At 46.3% G+C, this 17,394-nt stretch overlaps 8 protein-coding genes across 8 annotated transcripts; 3 read left to right on the top strand and 5 right to left on the bottom strand.

The window, feature by feature from the left end:
• Positions 1-2: 2 nt before the first annotated feature.
• C8R40DRAFT_1169597 (major facilitator superfamily domain-containing protein) lies at positions 3-3,044 on the top strand (the record flags this gene model as incomplete). The annotated part of the gene is made up of 7 exons (XM_046231397.1): positions 3-78; positions 129-136; positions 224-346; positions 398-442; positions 494-686; positions 737-858; positions 1,368-3,044. 7 exons carry the CDS (start codon positions 3-5, stop codon positions 3,042-3,044), a joined length of 2,244 nt encoding a protein of 747 aa, XP_046087579.1.
• Positions 3,045-3,178: 134 nt separating this feature from the next.
• On the bottom strand, positions 3,179-4,988 carry C8R40DRAFT_141829 (uncharacterized protein). Its single transcript, XM_046234155.1, has 8 exons — positions 4,859-4,988; positions 4,684-4,804; positions 4,541-4,633; positions 4,378-4,479; positions 4,178-4,321; positions 3,873-4,106; positions 3,670-3,801; positions 3,179-3,607 (listed from the first exon to the last, which is right to left on the bottom strand). The coding sequence occupies exons 2-8, from the start codon at positions 4,764-4,766 to the stop codon at positions 3,313-3,315; spliced, it is 1,083 nt and encodes a 360-aa protein (XP_046087578.1). The 5' UTR covers positions 4,767-4,804; positions 4,859-4,988; the 3' UTR covers positions 3,179-3,312.
• Positions 4,989-5,527: 539 nt separating this feature from the next.
• C8R40DRAFT_141625 (uncharacterized protein) lies at positions 5,528-7,263 on the bottom strand. Its single transcript, XM_046234154.1, has 6 exons — positions 7,201-7,263; positions 6,622-7,147; positions 6,412-6,555; positions 6,100-6,357; positions 5,883-6,046; positions 5,528-5,822 (listed from the first exon to the last, which is right to left on the bottom strand). The coding sequence occupies exons 2-6, from the start codon at positions 7,014-7,016 to the stop codon at positions 5,668-5,670; spliced, it is 1,116 nt and encodes a 371-aa protein (XP_046087577.1). The 5' UTR covers positions 7,017-7,147; positions 7,201-7,263; the 3' UTR covers positions 5,528-5,667.
• C8R40DRAFT_1042474 (Spc19-domain-containing protein) lies at positions 7,203-8,238 on the bottom strand (the record flags this gene model as incomplete). Its single annotated transcript, XM_046224083.1, has 4 exons — positions 7,203-7,694; positions 7,746-7,892; positions 7,948-8,025; positions 8,083-8,238. The coding sequence occupies 4 exons, from the start codon at positions 8,236-8,238 to the stop codon at positions 7,203-7,205; spliced, it is 873 nt and encodes a 290-aa protein (XP_046087576.1).
• Positions 8,239-8,279: 41 nt separating this feature from the next.
• Positions 8,280-11,112, bottom strand: C8R40DRAFT_1100231 (alpha/beta-hydrolase). The gene is made up of 12 exons (XM_046227887.1): positions 10,826-11,112; positions 10,433-10,762; positions 10,315-10,382; positions 10,172-10,240; positions 10,072-10,120; positions 9,875-10,014; positions 9,690-9,820; positions 9,514-9,628; positions 9,194-9,436; positions 9,061-9,141; positions 8,777-9,002; positions 8,280-8,725 (listed from the first exon to the last, which is right to left on the bottom strand). Exons 1-12 carry the CDS (start codon positions 10,920-10,922, stop codon positions 8,424-8,426), a joined length of 1,851 nt encoding a protein of 616 aa, XP_046087575.1. The 5' UTR covers positions 10,923-11,112; the 3' UTR covers positions 8,280-8,423.
• An 85-nt stretch (positions 11,113-11,197) lies between these two features.
• C8R40DRAFT_1100229 (uncharacterized protein) lies at positions 11,198-13,183 on the bottom strand. The gene is made up of 2 exons (XM_046227886.1): positions 12,970-13,183; positions 11,198-12,916 (listed from the first exon to the last, which is right to left on the bottom strand). Exon 2 carries the CDS (start codon positions 12,909-12,911, stop codon positions 11,331-11,333), a length of 1,581 nt encoding a protein of 526 aa, XP_046087574.1. The 5' UTR covers positions 12,912-12,916; positions 12,970-13,183; the 3' UTR covers positions 11,198-11,330.
• Positions 13,184-14,238: 1,055 nt separating this feature from the next.
• On the top strand, positions 14,239-16,263 carry C8R40DRAFT_141574 (phosphatidylserine decarboxylase). The gene is made up of 3 exons (XM_046234152.1): positions 14,239-14,615; positions 14,667-14,907; positions 14,958-16,263. The coding sequence occupies exons 2-3, from the start codon at positions 14,671-14,673 to the stop codon at positions 16,047-16,049; spliced, it is 1,329 nt and encodes a 442-aa protein (XP_046087573.1). The 5' UTR covers positions 14,239-14,615; positions 14,667-14,670; the 3' UTR covers positions 16,050-16,263.
• On the top strand, positions 16,179-17,048 carry C8R40DRAFT_141611 (uncharacterized protein). The gene is made up of 2 exons (XM_046234153.1): positions 16,179-16,539; positions 16,668-17,048. Exons 1-2 carry the CDS (start codon positions 16,307-16,309, stop codon positions 16,981-16,983), a joined length of 549 nt encoding a protein of 182 aa, XP_046087572.1. The 5' UTR covers positions 16,179-16,306; the 3' UTR covers positions 16,984-17,048.
• Positions 17,049-17,394: the final 346 nt, after the last annotated feature.

The following is a 17,394-nucleotide window of genomic DNA, read 5'->3' as shown; positions in this document are numbered from 1 at the left end:
CAATGGCTTTACAACCCAATCTTCGACCTCTGATTATCGCTGGATCTGCTCATGCTCCACACACGCTCGATATATTCTGTATGTGTCGCTGTAGTATTCCACTGATCGTTTATCGTTGTAATCTATAGTGGACTATGTCTGTCCTTTCAGGTAGGATCGCAGACTAGCGCATATAAGCTGCTCTCACGCTCTGATTAGTGCGAAAATGGCCTTGACTATATAGACTGTTCTTGTACCCCTTTGCGCTGATGGTGGGAAGTATGGCGATAAAGTCAAAGTAATTTTCAGGCCGCAGGTGCAGCCTTGGCACGCTTCTTCAACTTTTGTACATGAAGCTGGATTAGCAGTGCGTAGCTTGTGTGCCCTGGTCTGTTTTTTTCGGCCAATGTTAGTGTAGGTCGCCCGTGTCGCGCCCCAACAATTCTGGCCTTTTGCTTTGGCGGTGTGTCCTGACTGCACTCTCCACAACTTGCATGATTTTGACTTTTCGTAGCTTTTCAAGCAGCAAGGAGAATATTTTGATATACCAACCTCCACCATCACGCCTCTCGAGGTTCGCACTAAACTCACCAAACTCGCCGAAAGTGTAATCGGGAGCAGCTTGGCCAACGATTTTAAAGATCTTCTAGAACTTAAAGGCTCCCCGAACGGAGGAAACGCGGTGACTGATGATCTCAAGTACACCAGTAATTCTGTTCACTTACATATTCGGACGTTGTCTCATTGGAATTTCCAGTTAAATTCTCGCGACAAAACAGCATTCATGTTTCTCCCACCGTTCTTTGGGATGGATTGGTTGCGAACGAAGTTTCTAGTAGCTGGGGTGAAAAGGAATGGAACGAGTTCCTTGCTACGAAGGTGGCCATTTGAAGTGAAAATAAATTGAACGGCACGAACAAGGTATCACGCTGATTGTAACAGAGGATCATGGTGTCTAATGGACTCCATTTAGGGCTCCCAAAGAACGATGCAGATCCGAACAGTATAACATACACTGCCTACAAATTCAAGGAACTCAATCAAACACATTCTTGGTGTTTTTCTATTTTGTGTTACCATTTCTGAACATACTCGAAAGAGCTGTCGGCAGTTAGTAACGAGACCAGTTGATGAGAACTGATATTGATATGGTTATCGTTCCTCTGTACGCGAGGAGACGAAGAGCTATCAAGAGCTATCATTTATGGCGGTTTATCTTCGGAAGGAGTCCCGATATACTCAACTATTAGTAAGCTTTCGGAAGTCATCCGATTCAGCACTCTGTATAAGGAATCCAATTTTCTCTCGTACGATGATCTTCTTTACTACTTCAACGAATGCTGGTCGTTGCCGCATAAATTCGCTTCTACATCGCGAAGTGTCTTTAGGATACAATCTGGGAAGCCTTCTTAATTTCCCCAAACCTTGGAAACTGGATGGTGGAACGGGCGCAACCTATCGAGGACTCCAAGGTCGAAGAGCCACAACAAAATCTCTCCGAGGACTCTAGTCAAGAGTTAACAACAACAGCAGATGATTATGCTGCGGAAGCAACGTCTCCCATTGATGATAATACGAAGGAAAAAGGTACTATTAGAGAACGACAGGAGCCATTATACTCGACATTTCCGAGGTCGCAGAAAATGCTCATATTAATCATTGGCTCCTTCGCCGGCCTTGTTTCGCCGCTGACTGGGTCGATCTACCTCCCGGCGTTGAACACAATCGCCGCAGACCTCGGAGTGAGAACCTCACTGGTCAATCTGACCATCACCACCTACCAGATCTTCCAAGGTCTGGCACCTTCATTTATGGCAAGCTTGGCTGATACTCACGGACGCAGACCGACATACCTGCTCGCATTTTCCATCTACATAATCGCAAATCTGGCATTGGCTTTACAAGACAGCTATGCAGCACTGATGGTTTTGCGTTGTCTACAATCTGCGGGTAGCTCAGCTACTATCGCACTAGGAAGCGCTGTTGTTGCCGATATGGTGACGAGAGCTGAACGGGGTTCTTGGGTTGGGTATGCAGGATTAGGAATAAGCCTAGGTCCAGCATTAGGACCAACGATTGGCGGCCTGCTCAATCAGTTCCTCGGATGGCGTTCCATCTTTTGGTTTCTTCTCATCCTCGGAAGCGTGCTTCTGGTAATCATATTCATGTTCATGCCTGAGACAGGCAGGGCGGTGGTGGGCAACGGGAGTGTGAAACCGGCATGGTGGGACCTAAGTCTGGCTCAATGGTTGCGTATACGAAGTGGACATCACTTTAATGGTACAGAAGGCGTCGAAGAAGATATATCAACTATCAATAAACCAAAAAAGCGCCTGAATCCAATCTCCTCGCTCCGTATCCTCCTAGAACCCGAAGGAGGCATCACGCTAGGTTTCGGCGCGATTTTCTTTGCGGGCTATTTCATGGTGATGACGACACTATCGGAGCAGCTGACAGCACGTTTTGGCTTTTCATCAGCCATAGTGGGTCTCTGCTACCTCCCTCTAGGATTCGGATCATTATGCTCCCGTTGGACGAGTGGACTACTCTTCGATTGGAACTTTCGGCGGCACGCACGCCTTTTGGGTGTCCCACTCGATTTATCTCGACAGCAGCAACTAGAAATATTCCCAATTGAGCGAATCAGGTTGGAAATCTGTATCCCTATGATTTATATTTCCTGCGGCACTCTTCTAGCATACGCATGGGCAATGCAGACGAACGCGAGTTTGGCTGGGATCGAGGTCTCCCTTTTCTTCCTAGGGTTGTTTTACTCGGGCGCGCAGCAGGGATTGAATACCCTGATTGTGGACACACATGCAGATACTCCAGCTACGGCTACAGCGGCCAACAATTTATTTCGATGTTTGATGAGCTCGGGAGGTACCGCCATAGCACCTTTGATGATTGAAAAGATTGGGATAGGTCTTATGGGCGTCTTCGTTAGTGGGGTATGGTTTGTGTTCAGCCCGTGTCTCTGGGCTGTGCTGCTGTATGGAAAGCAGTGGAGGGAAAGTGAAAAAATCAAGCACGAGAAAGAGAATAGCAATGGTCAGAAAGTTTGACCGATTCCATCTGCCAATTTTTTTCCACTCTCAACGTGTCATCTGAAAAGCATAAAAATGGCTTTACATGATTTACATACATGATAGAATGATATAGAGGAAAAAGTCTGTACGTATCACGTACAGAAGATTATTCTGTACAGCTGAATAAAGATAATACAAAATGACACCTTATGATACAACGCTCAACCCAGACTTGGATTCAAAAACAGAGAAGCAAAGATCGGAACAGGACAATGACAGATGTTGTTAACAGCCATGAGTAGCATCAACCAAGCTCAATGCTCCCTTTGGCTTCATATTTGTCCCTGGTTTGTGAAACTGTGAAAGTTTTAGGAGGCCCGTTCGAGTAGCCCATGACCATTTTGGCACCCAGGGAATAAAAGTCCAGACGAGCACCGATTTTCAGTGAGTCGGACTTCCATATCCGTTGGTAAACATAAGAGTCGTTAAAAGGGAGGGATATGTTGGACGATTGGTCGTTTGGAAAAGGGAGGAAAGTTTTTAGCCAGACACGTATCCGGTGAGAAGCTCCCGCCGGCATTGAGCTCATAGGCACAGTGCTGACAAGCAATGATGAATTCAGTGACGTGGTGGATCCAGACAGTATTCAAAGAGTGCTCACTATATCAGAAATGAGACAGATCGTGGGTCGCCTTGCAGTATGAGTCTGAAATCTTCGAAAAGCATGCCCCCAACCCCTGCTGATTCATATTCAAGGGTGCACTTGTACAGCCCTTCCGCTATGTGTGTCCACCTAAAGCGGAGTTGGGATACATTCAATACATCAAACACAGCAATCATGAAACTCGAAGCTTGAAGACTTACCTTGCGATGAACTGCACACGCGCCCGTCCTACGACTCCATCGTACAGCTGAGAATTCGCATTAACAGTTTTGAGACGTGCAAACGATGCATCTGCTATGGACGAAAAATCAGGATCTTTCCCAACCCAAAGTTCATCATCGCCGAATATCCGGTGATCCACGAAGTTAACCCGCAACCAAACACGATAAGACCACAAGCAGCCTGCTGGGATAGTTGTTTTTCCGGGAAAGACGCTATGCATTTGATGAAAACGATCAGCCATCATACATCATGCCCAGTACAGCGCAATCAGATTGATACGCACAACACGATAAACTCGAGCTTGCGGGGGTCCACGCTAAGGTTCAATGAGATGGGTTCAGCAAGGGGACGTTCGGTTTTGTCGACTTTTAGAGAGAGGCGGAAAAGGTATTTCCCCGCTACTGGTTTGCCGCTTACGGGTTCTACACTGCAGGTCGCAAACGATTAGCTTAAGACCATGCATAGGGGTAATTGCGAACGCACGAAATCAGAAATTGGAGTGGGGCAGAACCCGCTATCAGGTTATATGTATACTGATATCGTTCTGAGCGGCGTGACGATCGTCGAGTGGTTGTATATAGCTGCCTTTAAGATACGAGAAAACAATGCATCATAGTGGGTATTGGAGATATTGAATATCACTAACTTGACGGCCACGGGGGAGGATAAGGACTGCGAGTCGTCAATGGAGCCCCAGCTCACGCTGCTCGTGGTCGAAGAACCAGTGGCAGTGGTGTTACTAGGAAAGCATTCAGCATCTTTATCAGTGCGGTTTTGATTTAAGCGCACCTGCGGACTAGAGCGTGGTAGTCAGGTGAAGGATCATCGTTCACAAGAGAAGGAGAGTTGAAGCCAGCGTCATACAATGCCATGTTCGATGTTTAATGATGGCAGTTCGCAATATAGCATGCTGGGTGATTACGGTCACACCTATCGTGAAATTTATCATCATTATGATACTCACAGCACCTAGAAAGATCAACTGCGAGGGAGTAAAACAAAGCTTATGAACGGTCCAAAGACAGCCAATCTAACTGAGATTCAAGTTCTGACAGTGCCAGTGATAGAACAACAGCTGTGTTAGAGTCAGGCGCTTACCTACTCAAATGAGCGCTCGCCCGGATTTCGCGGACAAAAAGGGGCGGTACGATTGACGACCTTCGGGGTAGGCCTTCGGAGCCGCTGCAACTGGATAATCGAGTATCGAGAGCAAACCTAAACTAACATGTACAGCTTACAGGTAGTCTGGAAAATTCAAACACTTACATACAAGAGAACGATTTTTGTTCTGAATTGAAGGTGTACTACATTATAATACGGGCGTAACGATCACCGGCAATCGTTGAGTTTATTGTGGAAGAGGAAAAAAGCAATTGTACTCCCTCGTATCTAGTAGTATCTAGAAGTTGAACCCCATGATGGGAAGCTTCCACTACTTGATGGCAAGCCTTGGTCCTTTGAGGACGCAAATAGAGGGCTTGTACTAACAGCATCACTGGGTAGACTCTCCAGATCAGCCACCGAACGCCCTACGCAACCCCATAGTGAAAGGTCTGCTTAATTGATTGTACAAGCTCTTCGCCTTCACCCATTTCAGCAAAGTACGACAAAATATATAATATTTCAAGCCTTATAAACGAGTGCCAGAGATGTGCACCAAAAAGTGTTACGATTGGACAGCCCACGACAGCGAAGTGTTTGACTAACAAGCCTCGCCCGAGCTGACCTTACTTATCAACATCGGGGACAAGGTTGAGATGCTCCTTGTCATTATTAACGGTAAGCCCCGATCACACCTAAAGTCTTGGCTTGCTTTCGTGCATGATCAAATAATGGGTTCAAGTCCAATTGAAGGTCTTGTATTGTTGCTGGGATAACTTGCGTTGATGTCCATCCATGTGCCTGACATTTCTGTTCGAAGAAAGTCTCTGCATACACAAATGGAAATCAATGAGACACTGCGATTTTTTGAAGCAATATAAACTTACCAACTGCGGCGAGCTCAAAGCTCGAGGCAACTTCGTCAGGATAGTATTGAGGCTTGGGTGTGGCACTATTAGGTTGGGATAAATAGTCAACCCAATGATCTTTCAACATCCGAGCAGATTGATAGAACGTGAGAGATTTGTGAATAAAAAAATCAAAAGTTCCTCTGTTTGTAGCTAGACTCAGTTATCGGCTCAGATATGAGCTTTCGGGACTCACCGCATCTCCATCTTTGGTCTATGATCAGAAGCAGTCACTGAGGATGACTCTAGAGCATATTTTGCAATATGTTCAAGATGTGTGAGTTCATGATAGCCAATTTCGCCTTGTGAAAGAAATTTGATAAGGTTATGGGGAGGAGGTGTACACCATCCTGTCTGGATAAATGGTTTTGAATCGAATGTAGGGAATTCGAAATAAAGCGGATAGAGATGTATCCAAGGGGAATTTATTTTCCCTGAGGAAGTGTGCGCCATCCTATGATATGCAGAGTCAGGCTCATGAGTTATTGATTGTTTGATAGATACTTACGCGCCCTGATCGGTGTCCATGGCAGAACACTTGATAGTTGTCTTCTTATTTGAATTCCCATTAACTAGTATAGACTTGGCCATATTTCGAACTATATCCAACTCATGAGGATCCTGTTTGCGACTTAGGAAGTAGTGTTGGTATCTGTATGTCAAAGTTTCCAATGGATTCAGGTTCACGAAATCGGTAGGAATTGAAGAGTCTACGCACGCAACGGAATCTTCTGATATATGTTGGGCTACCTCTGCTAATTCAAAAATGTCTGAAAGCCCTCTCTCAACTCCACGCTGAGCATTACAGGTTGGATCAATGTCAAAGAATCGATGGACCCGAAGGTCCACGTTATGTGACGTGCTGGAGCTTGAGCCTGCTCCCGAAGGAGGCGTTGGAGCTGAGGATGTGAATAGCGGCCACTCGAGGAGAAAGATAAGCAGCAGGCTGAGGCATGTACATGTCGGATTCCGCATAGAAACAGATGAGTTGTTGTATATCGGACCAGCCGAGGTACTATTGACAAAGAATGAGGAAAGGAAAGAAAATACATAGAGAATATCACGGTATTTAAACCTCCTTGATACAAGCCATGAACCTCCCTGAACCAGCATGCGGAGAATCCAGGGGTAATTTTCCAGATCTCAGCTGTGAAATGATGGGATAATGGGATGGAAGGTTCAAGTTGCAGAGAATTAGCATCCCGACTCTGACACCCTCTGAACTAGTGTACCCCTGCGGGGACCTACACCTTGCTTGGTCACATTTTCCGAGACTTATTTCCACAATACAACCTACCATTAAGTGTATTGGGAGATGGAGGGCGGAAGAAGGAGATAAGTACCTAATGCGAAGGAGTCAAACCAGTTGTACCTATGGCGACGGGAAGGCACTGGTTTTTGGAAGGAAAGGAAAGAACCAACACGGTCCCAATATTGAGGAACAGCCGGGGCCAATGGAAGAAATACCGTGGGCGAAGGAGGGCCCGGCGCTCGCAAATATTGGATGTTATAAGATGTTATACAAGTCGTAAAAGTCTTGAAAAACGTCACGACTTTATGTACATAACGAAGAACGTTCCTTTGTAGAGCCGTGGATGAGATTGATGTTTTCACCAACGACAGGGAAAATTCTTTGAAACTCACTAGAGCTACCACGTCTTTCTCCAAAGCCTTCAGTTCATCTTCCAGCCGTTCCCTCTGTTTTGTCAATGCTACTAGCCTTCTTTGTTCGAGTTTTTGGGCAGCAGTAGTCTGGCTAGTTAAGATCGGTCGATTTTGTGCAGCCTTGAGCTGCAAAGGCGCGAATGAGGGCCAAGACGAGATGCAGGCTTTCAAACGCACTTTGGTTTCCAACGCCTTCTCTTTCTTCTCAAGAGCTTGTAATCCTGCCTGGGCTTTCTCCACAAGTTCGGTAATTGCAGGTTCGACTTCGTCTATAAGGTCCCTTTTGTAATGTTGTAGAGTAGATGACGGCGCTAGTGCAAATACCTTGGAATGTATCAGACAGATGAGTCGTTGACGGATTCGTTGAGGATTAGCATACTATCTGGTTTTCGATAATTTTGGTCATTCGAGGAAGGTCCTGGGTTCCTGCCCGCAGTAATGTTCCAATTTCGTGGGCCTACGTGTACGGTGCGAGCGTTGGTGCTTTGACCTTCAAGAACCAATGAGATATTACCTCCTCACAACAATCTTCCAATGAAGCCACACATTCTTCCAAATCAGCTGGACACTTATGACTTTGCGCGTCCGCTCGATAGTCGGCTGCTCCTCGGTTGAAAACAGAGTCTCTAGGACCACGGTTACTGAGCGTTGCACGCGATAAACGAGACATATTCCAAAGGGTTGCGAACACGATTGAAGTTGAAAGCAAGTTATGTACAGTAAATAAGCGCTGGGTAGCCTCTCAAAATAATGGTGATAAGTTACGAAAAGTCTGTACATTATAATTATTCCACAGCATCTTTTTATAAGAAACCAAACACCCGAATCTCAATTTCATCTCAAAAGTCATTCTGCTTACTTATCCCGATACTTTTGGTCATCCTCATCATCACTCCCAACATCGAATATCGGCGCATTTGGCGAAGACGACTCAACCACCGCCCTCTCTTTCCCTTTCCTCGGTCTAAAATCTTGCACAGAATCATTTTGTCCACGACGAGTTAGAGGTATACTTTCTTCAGCCTCAGCCTCGGATTGGTTGAGAGGTAAATGTAGGCTCTGCGCGCGCGCCTGACGTCTTCGCCACCAGATGAAAAGACCGATAAATATGACGATGAGGAGGAGGACGAGCGCAGTGGAGCCGGCATTATAGTATGCTAGTATATGCGATTAGTGAAAGGTAAACGACGTTGAATGGATATACACACCCTCCCACATAGCTTTATCTTGTTGCGGCGTCTTTCCTGTAGGCACAGGAGTAGCGGTCGCAGTTTCAGCCTCCACATACATCGGCTTAGTCTCAGAGCCAACACTACTCGGAATTTTTGCTGAACCTTCGACGATACTGGCAAAGTCCACACCCATGAAGCGCAGGATCATGTCGTGCGTGACATGAGGAACGTCGAAGGGTGCCATATGTGATGCGTTGAAAATCTTATAAGACAAAGATATATCGGAAAAATGGCATGGACAGCGCGGATATCTGATCTACCTTGGTATAAGTCAAATTCCTCGACGAGACCCATGTCCCAGCAGGCGCGCCATTGACATTCCATGAACGGGTTTGGACCGTCTAAAGCCCATACGTCAGTCGACCCTGAGCGTGATTCTAGAAGATTGCGCACCCCAAGTCCAGTTTCCCCGTTCCACTTCAACGCATTAATCATCGCCTCCATCCCAATATAATTACAAATTAAATCCTGGTCGCCAGCGAAGAGTAACACAGGGATTTTTTCGAGCACTCGAGGCAACACAGTAATCGACGAGTTCGACTGGTTTTCGTGCAACTCTCTATGAATACGACCTCGACATTCGGTCCAGGATTCAGAATGAGATTCGGCGTGAAGAGCACGGACGACGTCTTTGCGCTGTTTATGGGGCATGTATTGTATCATATCGCGTCAAATCTCGATTAGCAAAGATGTACAAAAACAGACGGACGTACGTCCAGGTATGTGGTGATAGGCTTAATATCTGGAGGCCAGTTCATCCCACACGCAGGTGCTAAATCGTCCAGACGAACATCATATATGTTGATGCACATGTCCTTGTTCTCCACCCTGCGAAATTTATTCATTCAACTCCACGAGATATCAATGAAACGAACTTGATCACACCTACTTTCTCTGTCGAACCTTGGTTACATCCAGTAACAGACTCTCGCATGCGGGTACTGAGATTGGCTCTCGATCAGTAATTTCGTGTACGCTAGTCATGCAAGCGTCTGTTTTCTGCTTAGCTTCCTTCCACGCCTGAATTACGTGTCAGTGGAAAAGAAAGACATGGACGATCATAACAGGACGGACATCAGAATTCTCCTCCAATATCCCTACTTTGGTGGAGTATTCAAGGTATGAGGGGTACTGCCGACGAGCATCCATCCAGCCGTTCCCGATAGCTGCACCTTTGAGAGGTACCGATAGATCCGAGTTCAGGAGAGCGTCAGCTTGTATACGAAATCAGCGGTCATATTCAAGCAGAAAATCGATGATTGACACCCCACCATAGTAAGGGATATACTGTCCAGCATAACTTTCTCCTCCGAGATAGGTCTAGAAGGAACAATGAGTCTTTCAGTATTTGAGGTGAAAGTGTGGTCGTACATCCATGCGTTTGTATTGAGGAAAGACCTTGTAGAAATTACGAAGGAATTCCAACCACTGCTCTGCACCCTAAGAGTGCACAGAATGAGCATGACAGCCCTTCAAAAAAGGAGTTTCAGTGAAACAATTCTGCGCCTACTTGCCTGTTGTAACGTGTGCACAAAGTCATTTGAGCTTGTGTACGAGAAACCAGTACCAGCGGGCTGATCAACTGCAACACTAGGTCAGATACAAATTACCAAACACACAACGCGTACTCACCATAAACCATAGTCGTATATTCTTCCCAACCGCCTTCAGCAACCTTGAAGCCGCCCTTGCCATCCATCCTCCAAGGCCCGACTTCCATCATGAGCCCATCAAACGATGAACACCCCGGCCCTCCATTGAACCAGAACATGACCCTTTCCTTATCCGCCGTTCTTCGATTCTGAACCAGCACGAAATACAGGTGAGCAGTGATAGCGTTTGGCTCTGCCTCGGACGCATGCGGATCAGAAGAAATATGACCGGCGTAGATGTTTAATGGATGTATAGGGTCTTGGTGAATGTCTGGTAGAGAAGGAACCCAAAAGGACGCGGCTGAAGGGACTAGATACGTGAAGGGACAAAATTATTACGACTGCGGAGAAGATAAAGGGTAGCAAAACTCACCGTCTGTCGGAGCCGCGTTCGACAGCGATGACAACCGGCAGAGGGTAATCAGGATATTGAAGAGAGCCCAAAAATGACTACTCCAAAGCTGTAGCATAGTTCAACCACAAAATATATGAACAGCTGCAACTGGCTGTTGGAGAGCGAAGTTTTGCACAACAACTGATTATTCGACTTTAAGCGGTATGTACAATAGCCGTGGTGTAGAATAAAGTCTTTCTCGAGTCGAGTTGCCGGAAAAATCGTGTCGATGCAGCCAGGCGAAGAAGGGTGAGGGACAAAAATAGACAAGAATGAATTTGTATTATTTTTGATGACCGTACATACATATGTCTCAATTTCCTCAGGCTTGTTAACGGTTATGGGAGATTATGGTTGAGTCAGATTGACCAGTATATTGCACTGGGATCCATAGAATAAACATGCATAATATATCATAAGGAATAAGTATAGTCAGTCATAGATTAGTAGAGGTAGCCCGCCTCAAAATGATTCGATATGCGAGTTACCGTATCAACCTCACGCTCGTCTTCAAACCAATATCGTTCAACGCATCGAAACCGTTAAATCCTGTTCCATGCGAATAGCTTTTGATCTCCAAGTCAAACGAATCAAGCTCCCTGAAATCACGATGAGCCTCACTAATCCGAGGCATCGTCCGACGCGATTCCAGCATCTTAATCAAAACTGTAAGGTCCATCTCATCCAGAGATTCACTGTCAGCCAAGGAGGGATCAATACGCATCGATAAACTCTTCAAGACAGGTAATAGGCCTAATAGGTCCACCGTCAATGAGGTCGCTGAACTCGATTCCGGGACATGTCTGTATGAAAGCCACTTTATCAGATCCTTGAATAAGGAGCTTCCTCTCGGCAGTGTGAGGTGCAAGTGGAGTCTGACCAACCTGCGCACCGAGTAGAGGATCTCTGCAAGGCGGTAATCAAGAGGGTCCGAATGCAGAGTAAGATCCTGGAGCGACTCTGAACATCCCAGGATGAAGTACTGCAAGGCCTCGATACAGGCTTCGGAGCAAGCTGCCGACGGTGTGTCGGTGACATGTAAAACCTCAGTGTTGGGAGCGGACACATACGGAAGGACCAGAGCCCCAGTTCCTTTCACGAATAGTGTCTTGAGATGAGGAAGAGATATAGAAGAATATGGTCCTCTTGGAGATTGTAGCAAATCGCAGTGAGCGCCAATATGACACTCGACCAAGTTGGATGAGAGGCGAAGGCAGTGGTAATTCGGGTTGGGGTGGTCGTGGTAGACATTCAAATGTGTTAGCTGATTCCAAGGAAGCGTGACATTCTTCGTAGCATAAGGCATACCCTCGATCGAGACTTGGCGCAGCTTGGGAGCAACCTGAAAGACTTCAATCAAGGGCAGGGAGTTTCTCGAAATCTTGGGAGGTAGGTTGCACTTGAGCATCAACGATTCCAACTGGGGAAATCTACCGTCGATTACAGAGGAGAGCTTATAATATAAGGCGTAATGCAGATTCAAAACGGCTGATTTCCAACGATGGGAGGTTTTCAAGATGTGTTCCACGGCATCTAGAATGTGATTTGTAGCACCTTCAATGTCGGGCCATTGTATTCGGACGTTCAAAGGAAGTCCTTTGGACTTGTCGAGGAAAGTAGAAACCAAAAGGTCCGCACGACTGGGCCAGTTCCGAGTGAAATGCCAGTACGACAAGTCGAGGTTGGCATGGAGCCAGAATAAAGAACAATCATAGACAATCCCCCGCCATCTCCTGCACACTCTAGCAAGAGCCCACGGACCCTCGTTTATTTCAAGAAGGTTCGCTTCGGAGAAATCGAGGAAAGAGAAAATCATGATGAGTATCTCTGTAGGTTGGCGATCAAAGACTGAATGCAAATCAGTGGAGCCCAAGTAAGAATGGGTCGAGGAAAGATTCCAGTCGGGGCTTGAGGTCAGATCCGGCGTTTCGTGGTTGGGATTACCATTGATGCCAAAGTATTCTAGTTGGGATAACGTGTTCTGTTTTCTGAGTTTGATGCTACTCTCAGGAATCGGAGTAGCTTTGATGTCTAGCATCTCAATATATGAGCATAGAGGATCCATTTGAGCTGTTATACGGAAAGTTAATCTAACATCGTATCGTAACGAGGGCAACACTTACTTGGAGACTGCTGTTTTCCTTGCGGTTATAACGACAAAATCCCCTCCAGAAATTCATCCAACTTTTATACATCTTGGAGAAGACGCTCGGACTTTGACAATGATCGACCAGGTTGAGCAGGATAATAAAATCGTGGTCAAAGATATCGAAAATATAATAACGATATGACAATTGATAAAAAAGATAAATAAACGCCATGAACCGGTCAAAGCGAGAAATCCTTGTTGACGCGCGTAGCGCCTACTTGACCCTTCTCTTCCCACAACTCCACCGTGATGGTCTTTCTCAGTTTTTCAGTCGCCATCTCAGCCTTTACTATCAATAACCAACGCTATAGAAGCTAATAACCCGGTAGGCTAGCTGGCACCGAGGATGCTTCAATAGTTGGAATTTTTGCACGTCTGGAGCAGGTCAATTCTAGAATCTAACAGGGACTTGCAAATCCGCTAAATTCCGCCAATGAATTTCTCCAGAAAACTTATGTCACCACAGAATCCTCACCTCCTTCTCTTATTCGTAAAAGCCTGAATGAAGCAGTCGCTATAACTTGGAAACTTGGACTGGGGGTCAGAATTGCGTATACACAGTGGTTCTTGCGGCGGAGTTATCGAGCTACGTTGGATATGTAAACCAGATTGCTTGGTGCTGTCATTGGAGCTGGTTGAGATGACACATATGACCCCAGATCTGCCTCGAGGAGCTGCCCAGTTTTCAGGATGACACCTCAAGACCTTATAACTTATAATAAGCTTTTTAACATGTCCCTTCATTCGGTCTCAGTCAAAGAGGAGGCGCCTCAAATCTCAGCCAGTTCAGTATGTTACATCTCAAGCAAAATCGATGAGAATAGGTAAGTCCTCAGTTCTCACCATAGAGCATTTCGAATGGAAGCTCATAATGTGTCATGCAGCTTTACGCCAACTGCTTTTACCCCATAGCTTGATCCACTTGAGAGCGTCTCTACTCCGCGTTTTGGACTGTACATTCTGCCAGTCAACTTTCTAATTGGCTTTACCCCTCCCTTTGTGGAGAGGATAAGGGATAAGCCGGTGTATTTCTTGTGCACCAATCTCTACTTTGATTTCATGCAAGAGAATTCCTCAGAAGATTCTGAGTGTACTAGTAAATATGAATGCTCAAGGATTTATCTCGAATGCTAACCGTCGTTTTGATAACTCAGGGGAGTATATTGGTCACCGTGAAGAACATAGTCAATTGTGGTGCGGAAAGTAGACTGCTCAGTGCAAGCCACAGAACTTCGATGAGCCATTTCCTGTCGAACCATTCAATGTCTTAGTGGGGCGCACCACCCCCGATTTCTATTCTCTTATTTCTCGAACTTGGTGCGTATCTCCATTGTATAAAGCTCTCCAAATAACAACTTGTGCTGTCATAGTTTCCACTGACATCGGACGCGAAGAACTACTTGACTGAAGTAAAATTCTGAAAACTTTCCAATTGGCACGCAATATCGTGGAATCCATTATTCACCTCGATAGGGGGTTCGTTCGTGTACTCGCCTGGGTTTGAAGGTGATTTTGTGACCAACTGTCACTTGGTCTTATAAAGGAGAGTCGAGTGCTTGCACCGAAAGCCAGAATTCCATCCACTTACACCCCAAAGTCCAAGAAGATATTCCATACTCTGTACGTTGATCTCGCCTAGTGCATTACATATCCACTCTGATCATGGTACAGGACGATGTCACCATATCAGCGGCCTCTGCCGTCGAAGCAAACAGTGTTAACCCGCTACGGTGGATGGATTCCAGCTAATCCTGCGGTCTATGACGCATTCTTCAATGATCTCCTGCGTGAAATCGACCCAAAGAAGGCTCATGTCCCGGCAGTCCAGAACTTTAAAGATAATATCAACGCTGATCCCGAATTGGTCGACTTGTTCGAACAAGTCTTCCTGCAAGTTTCGCCCGAAAGTAGGGTAAGTTCCCATTTCTGTGCTATCATTTCTTATTCCAATACATACTCTAGGTTAGAACCTTCGAACAGTTGCTTCTTTGCATGGATAAGATCGTTGTTGCCGCTCCCAAGTTTCAAGTGAACAGAAACGACCAGGGCGAAATTATCGGCGGCGAGCCTATTGGAGTCCCCTTGTATCTCCTCCTCGACCTTCTTAGTAACACGAGTGCGGGTTACGATCTCTTTCGCAAGGTCGAATTCAATGCTGCCATGAAGAATTTGTTGGATTTTTGGGGTAGTTACCTCCGAGGTTCTCAATCCAACAATACGCTCAATGATAGCGATGAGGGCTGGTTTGGCCAGCTTGGACTAGCGACTCTCGAAAATGAGCGCGGAATATTCAACGAGATTTACGAGTGTCCCGATTATACTGCAGTCAACCGCGGTTTCACTTCTTGGGATGCTTTTTTTACCAGGAAGTTTAAACCTGACGCTCGCCCTATTCAAAGGCCGGACCCCCCATTTTTCTTCATATTTAACGCCTGCGAATCCACCGTGTATCGCATATCAACAGATATCAAAGAACATGACCAGTTCTGGCTCAAAGGTCAACCTTACTCTATCTATGACATGCTTGGACGTCGCGACGATGAAGTTTCCCGTTCCTTCATTGGTGGGACCGTCTATCAAGCATTCCTGTCTCCATATGACTATCATCGCTGGCATAGCCCCGTGGATGGTACCATCCGCGAAATACAGCTCGTTCCGGGAACGTATTATGCCGCGCTGCCTGACGATGGAGCTGGAGAGTCTGATCCAGACTTTCAATCTGGTGACCCTCGGGGTGCTATCATCCGTTCTCAGGCGTGGCTCACCGAAGCCGCTACTCGTGCCATCATCCACATTGAGGCTGACAATAAAGCTATTGGACGCATTGTATTCATTGGCATTGGGATGGTAGAGGTGTCGACCTGTCAGATCACTGTTGAGGAAGGAGATCGTGTCAAAGCTGGTGACGAGATCGGGATGTTTCATTTTGGTGGCTCGTCCCATGCCCTTATCTTTGAGCGAGGGGTCAACCTCGAGTTCTTTGATGACGTTGTTATCAACAACCACCTACACGTTAACAGACCCATAGCCGGACTCCAAGTTCCAAAGGCGTAAGTAGTGTTCGCATGCTTCAAGCGGTCAGAAATTTCAAAATAGTGAAGAAAAAGAATTACCCTTTATTCAGAAGAACAACGTAGAATCCATGTACCAATAGTGAATGTGAATTTCAAGTGCTACCGAATGTTATATCCTTCTCTCTGAGAATAGACTATGCGAGATGTGACCCGCAATGGTCTTTTGTGTTGGTCTCAATTGCACTTCGTTGAATATTTGTCGGTGGTCGTCGCTATTGAACGCAGCTCCGATAGACAATGAGTTTCATGGGCCTTGATCTTTTTGAGAGTCACGGTGAATTTCGTCTTTTCACGTTTCTAGTCCCCTTGACAGCGTCCTTTTGGGCTCCTGCTCTACCAGATATCCACCAAAGCCCTTCCCATCCACTACACATCTACGCATACATCCGAGGTAGAGCCAAACGATGTCACCACCCCCATGTTTCGTGCTGGTTGAGAATTGAAGAACAGCGGATAAGGAAAGGGCCATGGTTTGGATTAACGGAGGGCCGGGTTGTCCGACATTCGACGGGATGATGGAACTCGGATGGATGGCAAGGGCGGGTGCAAGGGCGGTCGGGAAGAGTATACGACGATGGTTTATGGTGAGTACGCGTTGTGTGTCTGGTGGATTGAATCTGACCTATGTTGCAATTGATCGACCCGCCGGTAATGGTTTCTCTCGTTCACAAGCTCGAACGACTATGCGCACACGTTACAACAGGCAAGGAGGCGTAGAATTCGTGAAGGGCTGCCATGCTCATTCCGTGGATTCATGGAGTTCAGAGCAATGGTTGGAGCTTAGCGATTTCTGCAAGATATTTCCTGAATACAAATGCACCATGTACGACCGCCACACTTCTACAAATCAAAGACCTTGGTTCTGCACAAAAGGTCGGCGCATTATAGCCAGAATGGGGTCAGCCACATCTTGAAAGGACGTCTGAGGCCAAGGCTGGTTGTGAGGTGGGTAACCCCAGCACATGTTCAAGTTGACGCGCGTGGCGTCTAATGAACTCTTCTCTACAACCACCATGATCATGATGATGACCTTTCTCATTTCCTCGGCTTCTACTGACACTGTCAACGAGCACTTTGGGACGTCGGGAGCAGCTGCAGAACCTACTATTTTGTCATTGAATTTCGACGGAATCTTCACCTCCTTCCCTTATTCGCAAAGGCCTGAATGAATCGATCATTGTGCATTCTAACTGTATCAGCTCATGAATCGAAAACCGGAGGAGGGTAGGGCTGTAACTGCGCTTAAGCAGTGGTTCTTGTGGCATGAAGTTAACGGAATATGTACGTATCAGAGTAGACGTCCCAGAATTGCTCCCCGCAAAAGG

This window comes from Lentinula edodes (genome assembly GCF_021015755.1).
Source record: "Lentinula edodes strain Le(Bin) 0899 ss11 chromosome Unknown C8R40scaffold_13, whole genome shotgun sequence".
In the NCBI taxonomy this organism is placed as follows: Eukaryota; Fungi; Basidiomycota; class Agaricomycetes; order Agaricales; family Omphalotaceae; genus Lentinula; species Lentinula edodes.
Note: the sequence above shows the minus strand (reverse complement) of the source record. Positions and strands in the feature narration are given on the sequence as shown.

Bases quoted from the DNA above. Each gene is read 5' to 3' on its own strand.
- C8R40DRAFT_141829 (XM_046234155.1), bottom strand. From the start codon at position 4,766: ATGGCATTGTATGACGCTGGCTTCAACTCTCCTTCTCTTGTGAACGAT. The intron at 4,480-4,540 runs GTTAGTGATATT...CGTATCTTAAAG, and splicing joins TCCTCCCCCGTGGCCGTCAA to GCAGCTATATACAACCACTC. The intron at 4,322-4,377 runs GTGCGTTCGCAA...TGCGACCTGCAG, and splicing joins CCACTCCAATTTCTGATTTC to TGTAGAACCCGTAAGCGGCA.
- C8R40DRAFT_141625 (XM_046234154.1), bottom strand. From the start codon at position 7,016: ATGCTGGTTCAGGGAGGTTCATGGCTTGTATCAAGGAGGTTTAAATAC. The intron at 6,047-6,099 runs GTGAGTCCCGAA...AGCTACAAACAG, and splicing joins AGACCAAAGATGGAGATGCG to AGGAACTTTTGATTTTTTTA. The intron at 5,823-5,882 runs GTAAGTTTATAT...TTGTGTATGCAG, and splicing joins CTTTGAGCTCGCCGCAGTTG to AGACTTTCTTCGAACAGAAA.
- C8R40DRAFT_1100231 (XM_046227887.1), bottom strand. From the start codon at position 10,922: ATGCTACAGCTTTGGAGTAGTCATTTTTGGGCTCTCTTCAATATCCTG. The intron at 9,142-9,193 runs GTGCGCAATCTT...TATGGGCTTTAG, and splicing joins ACGGGGAAACTGGACTTGGG to ACGGTCCAAACCCGTTCATG. The intron at 8,726-8,776 runs GTGTGTATATCC...CGCATATACTAG, and splicing joins AGATAAAGCTATGTGGGAGG to CATACTATAATGCCGGCTCC.
- C8R40DRAFT_1100229 (XM_046227886.1), bottom strand. From the start codon at position 12,911: ATGGATCCTCTATGCTCATATATTGAGATGCTAGACATCAAAGCTACT.
- C8R40DRAFT_141574 (XM_046234152.1), top strand. From the start codon at position 14,671: ATGTCACCATATCAGCGGCCTCTGCCGTCGAAGCAAACAGTGTTAACC. The intron at 14,908-14,957 runs GTAAGTTCCCAT...TACATACTCTAG, and splicing joins AAGTTTCGCCCGAAAGTAGG to GTTAGAACCTTCGAACAGTT.
- C8R40DRAFT_141611 (XM_046234153.1), top strand. From the start codon at position 16,307: ATGAGTTTCATGGGCCTTGATCTTTTTGAGAGTCACGGTGAATTTCGT. The intron at 16,540-16,667 runs GTTTGGATTAAC...GAGTACGCGTTG, and splicing joins CGGATAAGGAAAGGGCCATG to TGTGTCTGGTGGATTGAATC.